The sequence below is a fragment of the Microcaecilia unicolor genome, chromosome 2 (assembly GCF_901765095.1).
Source record: "Microcaecilia unicolor chromosome 2, aMicUni1.1, whole genome shotgun sequence".
NCBI lineage: Eukaryota > Metazoa > Chordata > Amphibia > Gymnophiona > Siphonopidae > Microcaecilia > Microcaecilia unicolor.
The window spans coordinates 446260703-446274809 of NC_044032.1; the positions used below are offsets into that span (position 1 = coordinate 446260703).

General features: G+C 43.4%; 1 protein-coding gene across 1 annotated transcript in view; it reads right to left on the reverse strand.

Annotated features, from left to right (window-relative positions):
- The window catches only part of TTC31 (tetratricopeptide repeat domain 31), a 188098-nt gene that overhangs the window by 127899 nt on the left and 46092 nt on the right, over positions 1–14107 (reverse strand). Inside the window, exons 3-5 of the mRNA XM_030190890.1 lie at positions 4346–4445; positions 2526–2800; positions 2054–2137 (exon numbers count right to left, since the gene is read on the reverse strand). Of these exons, the coding sequence (XP_030046750.1) occupies positions 2054–2137; positions 2526–2800; positions 4346–4445 (459 nt within the window). The remainder of the gene's footprint in view (positions 1–2053; positions 2138–2525; positions 2801–4345; positions 4446–14107) is intronic.

The following is a 14107-nucleotide window of genomic DNA, read 5'->3' on the forward strand; positions in this document are numbered from 1 at the left end:
CTTCTAACGTGGAACCTTGCATGACATAGCTATAATTCGGGTTCTTTTTTCCCACGTCCATCACCTTGCACTTCCACACATTAAACGTCATCTGTCATTTAGCCGCCCAGTCTCCCAGTCTCGTAAGGTCCTTCTGTAATTTTTCACAATCCTCTCACAAGTTAACGACTTTGAATAACTTTGTGTCATCAGCAAATTTAATTACCTCGCTAGTTACTCCCATCTCTAAATCATTTATAAATATATTAAAAAGCAGCAGTCCTAGCACAGACCCCTGAGGAACCCCACTAACTACCCTTCTCCATTGTGAATACTGCCCATTTAACCCTACTCTCTGTTTCCTATCCTTCAACCAGTTTTTAATCCACAATAGGACTTTTCCTCCTATTCCATGACCCTCCAATTTCCTCTGTAGCCTTTCATGAGGTACCTTGTCAAACGCCTTTTGAAAATCCAGATATACAATATCAACCGGCTCCCCTTTGTCCACATGTTTGTTTACTCCTTCAAAGAATTGAAGTAAATTGGTCAGGCAAGATTTCCCCACACAAAAGCCTTGCTGACTCGGTCTCAGTAATCCATATCCTCGGATGTGCTCTGTAATTTTGTTTTTAATAATAGCCATTACCATTTTCCCCGGCACCGACGTCAGACTCACCGGTCTATAATTTCCCGGATCTCCCCTGGAACCTTTTTTTAAAATGGGCGTTATATTGGCCACCCTCCAATCTTCCGGTACCACGCTCCAATGCAAGGAGGCAGTGCATGCAATTCTACCTCATGCATATTCATTGTGGATATTATGAAACCCCGACTGGCTGGGTGTACCCCGAGGACTAGGTTGAGAAGCATTGCCCTAGAGATCCGTTCTGACATCAATCTTTTTAGATTTTGAAAAAAAATTGACAGCTTACCTTTTTCCTGTGCCTTAAATTTGGGGTTATGATTCTTTGACAGGTGAAAACTGTGGCCCTTCTCCCCAAAATTTTATTTACAATTTTATATACTATATGGGCCTGATATTCAGCCCGTGGAGGTCCCATGATTTTCAAGCCACTGCCCGCCATGGGATAAAATAAGCCCAGATATTGTGTAGGGCTATGTCAGGGCTCTGTCACGAAACATCCAGGTAAGCGTGATCACCCAGAAGTTAAATGTGACTGACTGATATTTCAGACCTGTGCCCCACTAGCTCGGTGGATAAAGTTAGGAGAGCCTTTTCATTCTCATAACTTTGTGTGTTAAAGGACTGAATATCATCACTAACCGGTTAGTAGCTGGCTCCGCCCCCAGACTGCACTGGCACTAACCAGAGAGTGCTGCAGCGGTCAGAAGCAATATTCAGTGGTATTACCTGCTTAAGTGCTGCTGAATATTGGCAGATGGCCAGGTTAGTGGGGTTTAACCAGGCAGGGGTCTCTCCTGCCTGCAGATTAAACCGTTTTGAATATTAGATCCTATGTCTTTTTTAGATTTTTTTTTTTTGCATGTTTGTGGGATTGTGTGTGTGTTTCTGGTTCTTTTCTTTTTCATGTTTTCTTGTTAAGTGGATTAAACATTTTCTATAAACTGCTTTGAACAATAAATCCAAGAAGGCAGTATAAATATTTCCCCCATGTTGTTTCTCACTCATCGGTCCTCCTTTGGACCAGTGACTCAATGACATCGGTTCTCGTGCTGAAGACCTAGCCTCCCCCCCCCCCCCCCCCCCACCAAGACAAAAAATACTTAGTACAATCTGCTGCAAAACAGAAGCCACTACTACAACAATCATCCCATTAATCTCAACCCCTACCCACCTACCCAACCCCCACAATCCAATGAGCCCCAACTCTCCAGACAGCAACATGAGGGCCACAGTACTAGAAGTTTACTTCTTCAGTCCAGTTGACTCCTTGCCACATGCACAGAACCAAAGGATCCTCCAGTCATCACCCTAACATCAGAATTCACTTTTTACATAATTGGAATACATATACAAAACGTATTTATAGTGTTTGGTATGGTGAGAGGTGGTTAAGGATCTCTCTCTAAGACAAAGAACCAGAATTACCTTTTTCTTAAGCCTCTTTTTCTCTGCTTTATTTTTCATTCTTTCCTCTTCAGCAACCAGCTCACTAGCATTTTTTTCTGCTTCCTAGAAAGACAAAAAGTTCAGCGAGATTCCAGTTTCTGCTTCCCTGCTTTTTCCACTCAATCTCTTCAATCTATAGTCCCAACTTTTCAAATGCATTTTCCCCTCCCCTGCAAACCCCATACATCACCAGAAACTCAAATTTTTTTTTTTTTTTAACAAATAAAAGCTCCACAATATTCCCTTCTGACTCTGTATACAGTCGGAAAGTGCAGGTCACTAATGGCCTGAAGCAAAATCCTGTTGAAAGCTATCTGATATGCCAAAATATTTTTAAAAACAAGCCCTCAGTGTAATTCATAGGTTTCTGAGCAGCAGTCTATTAAGACAAGTCAGTCATTCAACAGCTCACTGAGCAGGCATTGCACTCATTTTAGGAAGTATGCCTCACCTCAGCAGTAATTCTATGCCTCGTGGGCATTTTTAAATCAAGGATAGTGTTATTTGATGGTAACTTTGATTGGGGCGTATCTGGAGAACAGAGAAACGATTTCCTAAAGCCACAGAACGTTCTGGGAACCAAATTTACAACATTGTCATCATTCGTGTGCTCATCATAATCATCTTCAGTATCATAATCGACATCGTCATCGTCGTCATCATAATATGTATAAAAGTCGTCATCATCATCATCACCATTGAAATAAACAGACTTCCCACTGGTATCTGCACAAGAGGAGAGAGAGAGATTGGAATGATCACAATCCACAGCAACCTACACGGCATGACCGGAAGTAGATGGAGATGGACAGAATTAAAAAGCATGGGACTATGAAAGTTTAAAAGCTACTCACCATAATACTCTGCAGAGGAGAAAAGCCCTGAAAATTTTGATTAAAAACTGACCAATACACAAGGGGATATTCAGTTATTCAAACTGCTTGCCTGTCTGACATCACTCATTGCTTCTTCTCTGTAAAGTGCTGTCATGTCACAGCATGGCTGTACAATCGGCACCTTCCACTACTGGCATTTCTACAAGTTAAAAATTATATCTACTAATTTATTTGAACAAAGCAAATAAATTTAAACCTTGTGACTGCCAAGGCCTCTTACTGTATATGGGTGCTGTGAAGTGCGTGTTCTTATACAGCCATCTGTCACTGCCCTTAAAAAAACCAAAACCTTCTTGCACTCAGAAAGGAGTGGCACCCGGCTCTGAAGTCCCTCCTAGAGTGGTTATTATACATTAAAGCCTGTAACTCTTCTAAAGGAACTAATTCTCAACAGGAAATGGAGTGAGTGTATGGGAAGTAATATTGATCCCTGAATGAAATCCTACCGGTTAATACATGCTATATGCCACAGAGCTTATTCTATTCCTATGGATAGTGTGTGCAGTGGATAGCGTGTGCGAACCATCAGTAAATGGCCCCCTCCCCCCCCTTTTTTTTTTTACGGCAATTTCCTCCTGCTCCTTGGGACCTTTAGCTCAGTCAAAACCATACTCTGTTGTGTTACAACAGAGGATGGTTTGACTGAGCTAAAGGTCCCAAGGAGCAGGAGGAAATTGCCGTAAAAAAAAAAAAATAAGGGGGGGGAGGGGGCCATTTACTGATGGTTCGCACACGCTATCCACTGCACACGCATTTCCGCTGTGAATGTTTGAATACAAAGGAAGCAGTATATGCAAATTTATTTCACGCATATTCATTACTGATATCCTGAAAAGCAAAATACTTTGGAGTGCGCTGAGAACCAAGTTAAGAACCACTGTTCTATGACACTGAAATATGCAGCATGTTGGGACTTCCTCCTCAAAGGAACTAAAGAGGATGCTCCACAGTATTCCTGGTTCCAGCCAACCTGAGTTTTTTTGGATGGTTGTGCCCAGAGGTCACATACCCAAGTTTCATGTTGTAAAGTTTGCAACATATTGTGTTAGAACTGTTATATAAATAGGATCATACTTCATACATATTTACATACAGGAAATATGTGGCCTATCTCATTCTGAGAATATAAGGCAGTATTTTTCAACACTCTCCTGGAGGTATCCCTTGTCAATCAGGTTTTCAGATCACCATAATGAATATTCACGAGACAGATTTACATACAATGGGTCTCTGCTATATGCAAATACATCTCATGCATATTCATTGTGGTGATCCCGAAAACTGGCTAGGTATGCCTCCAGGAAAAAGGTCATAAGCACTGAAAAGGGAACATCATCTGTGAGTTCTCAGTAAAGTCAACAGTTTTACACCTTACCTAACAATCCAAGCTCCATCGGTCCATATTTCCCATTTACGAGGTTCTGTAATTCATCAGTTCTATGCTCGCACAGTTTCTTAACAAAATCTATTACACTCTATGGAGAAAGTAAAATGAATAATGTATTATATTTATTTATTTAGAAAAAACCTTTTCAGTAGTAGTTCAAGGCATGTTATGTTTAGGTACATTAGGTATTTCTCTGTCCCTGAAGGGCTCACAATCTAAGTTCATACGTGAGGCAACAGAGGGTTAAGTGACTTGTCCAAGATCACAAGGAGCATCAGTGGGACTTGAACCCTTACTTTCCTGGGTCTCAGCCCACTGATCCAGCTACTAGACTACTCCTCCACTCCATAGTAAAAATATGGGACAAGAGCCAATGTAAAGCATGTATGTTAACTGGTGCCAATAGGACACACCTTATAAGAGTCGATTTGGCATAGATGGGACAGATGTGCTATGTGCTGCTCAGGCAAACCAACAGTGAGACTTCAAATGCATGTCAGTTCAGTGTGACCTTTCCACTGATTCTCCTCAGTGTCACAGGGAAAATAGAGTGACAAGACTATTGAGTCAAATCACAAATGTATATTTAGTTCAATAAAAAGGCACCACCTACAGCTTATTTACTGACCTTCAGTTCTGCATATCCAAGTGGTAACCATGTTCCATTGAGGAAAACAAGATTATCTAGGGACCTTGAAATCTTACCAAATACTTTGCATGCTTCAACTATATGGTATGCCCTATGTAGTGACTAACTCCTATTTCAGCAAAGCAGTCTTTATGAACACAACTTTATCACACTCCAGAGTCTGAACTTCAACTCAGGATTTTCATCTATGGAGAAAACACTTGAGCTGTTTGCTTTTAATAGGGCTGCACATTTAACACGTTATTAATGCAATTAACATGTTAATTTTTTTTTAACTTGCCTCAAGAATTTTTATGCGATTATCTGAAAGTCTCTCACACCCACCCAATCGTCCAGCTGCTGCGTTTCCCTCCCTCCCCATCCATATTAAATTAAGAATTAGGGCTCACCTGGGCTGAGCTCCTGAGATGATGCAGGGAAGGTGGAGTCATGTACCCGTGACTCAGAAGTGACCACAGAGGTACAACCTGCAACACTCCGGGTCCGGTGCAAGGCAGAAGAGGCTCTAGGCAGCAGTGTTGGGCCCAAATATAAACAGCCCGTTGGGTTGAATAGCTGTAGTACCAGTTTGCGTTGTGCTCAAGATGTTGCTGGGTCAAGCACATGTGCAAAGCAGGAGAGGAGGCCCGCCAAGAGCACACTGAGCACACTCATGACCCTAGAGAGGCCAGAATGGCTGCCAATAGTGGCAGAAGACACCAGACACTCAGGCAAGGAATGTGCCCGCAGCAGCAAGAACCAATGTAGGGCTGGTGACAGAGCTCTGCTTCTGGTTCTAACTACTGTGTTAGGTGACAGCCAGTTGCTTTGGACAAAGGCAGGAACTGAAATAGATGGGCTGGGTGCAGCACTGGCCAGCATATTGGGGGAGGGGGAAGAAAGAGAGCAATGCTGAATATGAGAGAAGAATAGGCAATATTAAATGGTTGGGGATGGGGGAGAAAGGCAGAGATATGGGGCTATGTTGGATAACAGTTTTATTTTGGTGAAGGCAGGAAAAGGGGGAGAGATGGAGCCATGCAGGAGGGTTTGGGGCACAGACAGAATGAAGCTGAAAGGGAGAGAATGTCTTATCTGTCTTATGACAAGGGAAAATGTGGGATATAAATACTGCTATAAATAAATAAAAGCAGTTAATAAATCCCAATAAATAAATACATAATAATAAAAAATTAGGCAGGTTACACAGTAACCCAGTAAACAAAGGCGGGTCAGAATGTCTTATCTGCCTTATGACAAAGGGCTAAATGCTGTCAAATTAATAGGTCCGATCAAAAATTTTAATTGCAAGATTAATCGCATTGACCGAATTTTGTATTGAATAAATTTACATGTACAAACAGGTAAATTGTTTATAAAAATTCAAAGGCTGCATTGAGGGTGAAGGAGAGAGAACAAAAATTTCTACACTAAGAACCTTCATTTACTACTTCAAGAAACTAGAACCAATTATTTTTTAAATTTGATAAACAATTTACCTGTATCTGTAAATTTATTCAGTACAAATGCAGTCAATGCGATTAATCTTGCGATTAAAATGTTTTGATCACTGTTCACCCCTATTTTTTTGCCTATTCATTTCACAGCAATTATCCCCTTCTCATAAGGCAGATAAGACATTCTGACCCACCTTCGCCTACTGGGTTACTATGTAACCTGCCTGATTTTTTTTTACTATGTATTTATTTATTGGGGTTTATTAACTGCCTTTATTTATTTATAGCAGCATTTATATCCCACATTTTCCAAACATGTTTGGTTCAATGTGGCTTACAATGGAAGATATCAATGGTAAAGAGTTACATTGTATTATGAGCAGTGGTAATAAAATTACATTTAAGATGAACATTGTAGTATGCAAAAGTCACATTTAAGATGAGCTCTGGATAAACAGACACGCTTGAGTGTTAGATAAAGGGTTACAGTTGAGATGAAGTTAGAAAGGGAGTTACTTTTAGGGTGAAAGGTAAGTATCCTTGCGATTACGTCAACGGCAGAGAATGGGATGGGGATAAGGTGATTGAGGGAAAGTTCCTGTTCGGGTGGATCTATGCGGTTAGGGGTTAGGTTGTTTGGGATGTTGAGGGGTAGAATTGAGTATTTAGATGTGTTAGTCAAGATCAGGAGGCGGGGCTGGTGGTTGGGAGGCGGGGATAGTGCTGGGCAGACTTATACGGTCTGTGCCAGAGCCGGTGGTGGGCAGCGGGACTGGTAGTTGGGAGGCAGGGATAGTGCTGGACAGACTTGTACGGTCTGTGCCAGAGCCGGTGGTTGGGAGACAGGGCTGGTGGTTGGGAGATGAAGATAGTGCTGGGCAGACTTATACGGTCTGTGCCAGAGCCGGTGGTTGGGAGGAGGGGCTGGTGGTTGGGAGGCGGGGATAGTGCTGGGCAGACTTATACGGTCTGTGCCCTGAAGAGCACAGGTACAATTCAAAGTAGGGTATACACAAAAAGCAGCAAATATGAGTTATCTTGTTGGGCAGACTGGATGGACCGTGCAGGTCTTTTTCTACCGTCATCTACTATGTTACTATGATTAGTGGGAGGCGGATTTGGCGTTTATGTCGGTGAAGTGGTTGGTTCATTTCTGTTGTGTGAAGTTGATTCACTTTTGTTGTCTGTGGGTAAGAACTTCTCGAACAGGTATGTCTTGAGGTGTTTCCTAAAGATGGTATGGGGGTTAGGAACCTTAGTGATTTTGGCAGTGTGTTCCACATCTTGGTGTCTAGGTAGGAGAAATTTGCAAAGTGTACACACTTGTAGATGAGTCTGTAACAGCTGGGGGTAGTGGAGTGCCAGATAGTTCCTCGCCTCTTTCAGTGAGTTCTTAATGGGTAGGGTGATCATGTCACAGGTACGCAGGTGTTTCACCGTAGATTATGAGGCCAGACCACAGTGCAAAATTTAAGGTTATGTGGGCTTTGATTGGAAGCCAATATAATGCTTGTAGTAGAGGGGTGGCTCTTTTGTATTTTGTTTATTTGGAGATTGAGTCTGGCTGCTGTATTTTGAATGGTTTGGAGTCTCTTTGTGACTTGCTCTTTACACCCTGAGTAGAGTGCGTTGCAGTAGTTTAGATGCATGAGAACAGTGGATTGCACCATGAGTCGAAGTACTTTAGTGGGGAAGTTGTTTGATTCTTCTCAGTTTCCACATCATGTGGAATGAGTTTGTAGCAACCTTTGTGACCTGGGGTTCAAGTGACAGCTTTTGATCAATTATTACTCCCAATAATTTAAAGTTTTCTGAGAGGGGATTCACCCAAGATGATCTTCAATCATCTTCACTCCTTGCCTTTTCTATTGCCCCTCTGTATTTGTCTCCAGCACACTGAATTTGTTCATCTTTTGCGCCGCTCCTACCACTGCAGGTTTAGATTTTCTTTTACCCTTTCTGTTTCCAGCTTCACATGACCTCCTTCATCTTTCATATGAAAAAAAAACACCAACCTGTACTGGACTGAAGTCTATTGAATAACTAGAATTTTTATCTTCCTAGCTCAGGGTGACAACTCCTCTACCTTAAAATAGTAGTATCAGCGCTATCAGGGAGCCTTAATATGAAGTGCTAACTGTAGCACTCCATATTAAGGCTTCCTGTTTCCCTTCTGATTTGCATTTCATTCCTATGGAAATTAGCATGTGAAGCGAGACTCCAATGAACAATTAAATCAGAATTCCCTCTGCATATTTTCATTTAATAGCTTCTATTCCCTTTAATCTGTAAAAAAAAGAAAAAAGAACAGGAGTCACGTGATGCACGGCTAGAGGGAGGCTGTCGTCGTGCTGAGCTCCCCCCCTGCCTGAGATAAAACAGCGATAAAACGCATCGGCGAAATTGGTGACTCACCTGAAATATAAGCGAAGTCCCGAGCTAATATAAGTGCTAATAAACCGCGGCTAAGAAAAAGCGGATGGCAGCGAAATCGGGAAAGAAAGAGGGGACGAGAAGCCGGATCGTTGAATCCAAGATGGCGGACGCAAGGAGCGGGAGTCCTCCGACGGTGAGCTCCGCGTGGGCTGCAGAGGTAGCGGCAGAAGTATCTTTAATGCTGGAGGCCTCTGTAGATTTAAAATTACAAAGAATCACAGAACAACTACAGGGAATAGACGATAAGTTGGGCGGAATTCAGACGGAGTTTGCCCAGTACAAACAGAGACTATCGGATGTGGAAGATTATGTGCAGAGACAGGAACAAGCAGATAAAACCCTGAAACAAAAAGTGGAACGCTTAGAGGCTAAATTAGAGGACCTTGAAAACAGGTCACGAAGAAGCAATATCAGAATGATAGGTTTGCCAGAAAATATCAAAGAAACAGACCTGAGATCTGTATTGGAATCCTGGCTTCCTGATGCACTTAAATTAACATTGGTAACAGGCCCGCTTCGCGTGGAACGCGCTCACAGACTGGGCCCTCTGAGAAAAGAAGATCAGAGACCCAGAGTGGTGATCTTTAAAGTGCTCAATTTTGCACATAAACAAGAAATATTTCGAGCACTTAGGAAAGTAGAGCAGCTGAAATATGAGAATTGTGTGGTACGCTGTTTCCAGGATTATTCCATGGCGGTGTCTCAGCAGAGGAGGGCATATCGAGATGTGTGCCAACTTTTGTTCACGAAAAAGATCCAATTTGCTTTACTTTATCCTGCCCGGCTGAAGGTTTGGTACAGAGGGTCCCAACAGTTTTTTAACACGGTGGAGGAGGCGCTGAAATTTGCACAGCAGGCTGTGAGAGCGGAGGGACCGGCATGAATGATCCAGCCTGGTAAACCAGAACTTTCGGAACTCAATGGGAGTGCAAGATTTTGCTGCCTGACGACTATCTAAAGCTCGATGTTCCTGAGAGAACATTTGAAGAGACCTATACCATATCATGTGATTTAATGCAATGTTATTTAGATTATCTCTTAGGGTCTTCAAGATAAGGATTAGATAAATGATTGTTTTGTTTTTATGAATACCCGAGCTGCACTTGATTGGGAAGATAGTAGGGACATGAAAAAGTGAGATTGCCAAGGGAACATATATAGGTGGGGGGAGGAGCTCGCGTGATTGGGCTTCTCATTAGGAGCCATGAAGGGTATGACAGGGGATAGACAAGGGGGGGGAAGAGGGAGGGAGGGGTTGAAGAGATATCCGGGAAGAACAAGGGGAAAAAGTATTTGGAATGGATGGTCGAGGGGAGGAGGCCTACGGGCTGGGAGGTCTCCTCTTTTGATATTTGGAAAAACTAACCTTGCAATTCAAATGTACGACTACTGGAATTATGAGTTCACTTAAAATAGTTTCGTGGAATGTGGGGGGGGTTTCCTCCCCTATTAAACGAACTAAAGTACTGCAGGAGTTACAGAGACAGAGGGCTGATGTGGCCTTGCTTCAGGAGACACATCTCTCCTCTGGAGAACATGCTAAATTTAAGAGGGGATGGGTGGGATCCTTGGTGGAGGCCCCGGCAGTGGGTCGGAAGGCGGGAGTGCTGATTCTCTTTCGAAAAGGCATTCCGCTTCGGATCGGCTCCGTCTGGGCTGACCCGGAGGGCAGGTGGGTGTTGACTAAAGTAGAAATTAACGGCTGCCCTTTGGTCTTTTGCAATGTCTATGCCCCCAATGTGTTTAATGAAAAATTTTTGCAGGATTTGATTAAGAGGCTGTCTCCGCATGCAGAAGGAGGACTAATTGTGGGGGGAGACTTCAATTTGGTATGTGACCCTCTCATGGATCGTTCCACCCTAGCTTGCCAGAGTCCGGGAGGGAGTCGTAAAGCGCTGTCCTCCTTATGTAAAGCCCTAGCATTAGTAGATGTCTGGAGGGTGTTGCATCCATCTGAGCGGGATTATACCCATCTCTCCAGGGCACATGGTTCTCAGTCCCGCCTAGACTATTTGTTTGTCTCACATTCCTTGTTTTCTCAGGTGCAAAAGGCAGAGATTGGCCCCTATGCAGTCTCGGATCACGCTCTGATATGGTTAAAATTGACGAGTCACTTGAAGGGTCGAGGCAATTGGATGTGGAGATACCCCCTGGAGTTGGTGAGAGATTTGAGATTTCATAAGCACCTATCAAATAGATGGGAGGATTATATTTATCATAATGGAGCTCACACAGATCAGCCGGCTCTGTTTTGGGAAACAGCAAAGGTGGTGTTAAGGGGAGATATCATTTCCTATTCAACGCATAAAAAGAGAATGAGGGATAGAGAAATTGTTCGACTGGGAGGTTTGGTTCAAAGGTTGCGGAGAATATATGGACATTCCCCCACGGTCTCAAATAGAGGGGCTTTATTGGAGGCGCAGAAAGAACTCAATGAGTTCTTACATCAACGGGCGACCAAGACTCAGTTGTATTATAAATATCGCCTGTTCCAATATGGTAACAAGGCAGGCAGTATGTTGGCTAGAATGGTTCGTAGGAAGGAAGGGATCAACCGGGTTTCACAGTTGAAAACAGGAGATGGAAAGATGGTGAGAGAGGCTAGAGATATTGCAGACACTTTTGGTAAATTCTATGAGGCGTTATATGCATCGGATCGAGACGTAGTGCTAGATAGCACGCTGTATTTAGATAATTTGGATTTACCTGGCCTCTCTGATCGGCAGAAAGAAGGATTGAATGCACCAATTACAGAGGGAGAACTGATGTTGGCTTTACAACAGAGTGCCTCTCACAAGGCTCCTGGACCTGATGGTTATAGAGTGGAATTTTATAAACAGTTTTACGATCAGATTCAGGGGCCTTTATTGAATTTGTTTAACTCAATGGTGGCTAAGCAGACGCTCCCTGCTACATTTCAAGAAGCTCAAATTGTTGTGATACCTAAAGAGGGGAAAAATGTGATGGACCCGGGATCTTATAGACCCATTTCTTTGATCAATGTAGACGCAAAACTATATGCTAAGATCTTAGCCAATCGATTAGCATTGGTTTTACCATCCCTGGTTGAGGAGTCCCAGGTGGGCTTTGTGCGGGGAAGGACGGCAGTGAAAAATGTTCGGTCTCTACTGACATCTTTAGAAGTTGTAACCAACAGCCGCCTCACGTCGCTCTTAGTGAGTTTTGATGCGGAAAAGGCGTTTGACCGGGTCAGTTGGTCACATTTATTTGCGGTACTACGTGCTTATGGTTTTGAGGGCTTTTTCCTAGAAGCGGTCAAGGTCCTATATTCGATGCCGAGTGCTTATGTATGGGTAAATGAAGAGCGCTCGAGATCCTTCCGGATCTATAGAGGGACGAGACAGGGATGTCCCTTCTCCTCTTTTGTTTGTTTTATCCTTGGATCCTCTTCTCCGAGAAATACTACAACACCCGGAGATTAGAGGTGTACAGATAGGGAATTCTGAGTTCTTACTTTCTGCCTTTGCAGATGATTTACTAGTACATCTCATAGAGCCACACTCTTCTTTACCGGCCCTCTTGGAATTATTTACGGAGTTTGGGGATTTTGCAGGGTTCCGTCTTAATTACAGTAAATCATTGGCACTACCCTCGGTGGAAGACCTAAAGAAAACGTGGGGAGAGAGATTTCCTCTTCGATGGGCACCGGGATCTTTTAAATATCTGGGTTTACATATCTCGATGAAAGTTTCAGAGCTATATAATCTGAATGTCTCTAGACTGTTAGGGAACACGACGGAGAGATTACGTGCTTGGCGGTCGTTGCCTCTGTCTCTCAGTGGACGGGTTCAATTATTCAGAATGGTAGAGTTTCCTAGGTGGTTGTATTTATTGCATATGCTGCCCCTTTATTTGAAAACAAAAGATGTGAATACGTTGACCAAAATGATCAGATGCTTCTGCTGGGGAGGTAGAAAAGCAAAATTGCCACTACATATGCTGCAGGGGACTTGGAAGGAGGGAGGTCTAGGGCTACCGGATCTAAGGAGGTACAATTGGGCCTGCCTTCTACGTCATCTTGGAGATTGGTTTTTGGCGCGAGATGATTATACTTGGAGGAGATTGGAAAGCCAATATTATGCACCGTGTCACTTTCATTTTCTCTTGCAGGCTCCTAGCAAATCACTTCCTCCGGATCTACGTTCTAGTATACTTGTGGTCCCTTTACGGATGCTTTGGAGAGACATGATGCGGATGTATGGCCTGAATAGGTGTGTATCAGATTTGCTCCCTATTCAGGGTAACCTGCTGTTTCGGCCGGGTTTAGAGAACGCGGTTTTTCGGACCTGGTCGAGACATGGGATAAATCGGTTGGAGCATGTATTAAATAGACAAGGTCGTATGTTAAACCTAGGAGCCCTAGGGCTGGGATATGATATGGGTGGTGCTTTCGCCTATGCCCAGTTAAAACACTATGTGGACTCATTGGGGATGGAGGCTTTGGGCGCTGGACACTGTCGCCTATTGAGACAGTTTTTTCACTCGGTACAAAGTGAACGTTTATCTATTTCTGGGTTGAATAAGGCATTGGGGACACTTTTGGCGCCCAGGGATCGGGAGAACATTCGTCAGAGATGGGCAGGAGACTTGGAAAGACCACATCTTTCTTTAGATTTCAATGTTCTGACGGCCAGGATACGGAGCTTAACGGGGAATGCAGGGCTTAGAGAGTGCCAATATCGCATTCTTCATCGGGCCTATCTGACGAAGGCTCAGGTATTCAAGATGGGAGGAGTTTCTACACCCTTATGTGGGAAGTGTGGGAGGGCCCCGGGATCTTTCTTTCACTGTTTATGGAGCTGCTATAAAGTGAGACACTTTGGGATACTATTGCCCAATATTTGGCGGATCTTTTGGACTTGAGAATCATGTGCTCTCCGATGGGAATCTTGTTAGATAAATATGAAGCTTTTCTGTTGCAGAGGGGATCAGCCCGTCAAATGGTTCGGAAGGCCTTCTTGATTGGTAAAAGACTAATAATGAGTCAGTGGATGGCGGAGACCCCCCCCGGACTTCTGGCACTGGCGCAACAAGTTACACGAATTTGTATTGTTTGAGAGGAGAGGGGTGGGAAGCTCCCCTGGGAGGTTGAAGCGATTTTTGGATGTTTGGGGGCCATATATTCATACTCTGTCTCCCAAAGGACGCAGTTTAATGGTGAACTCACTTTAGATGTATCTTGAAATTGGATCATCCTTTGTGGTAATA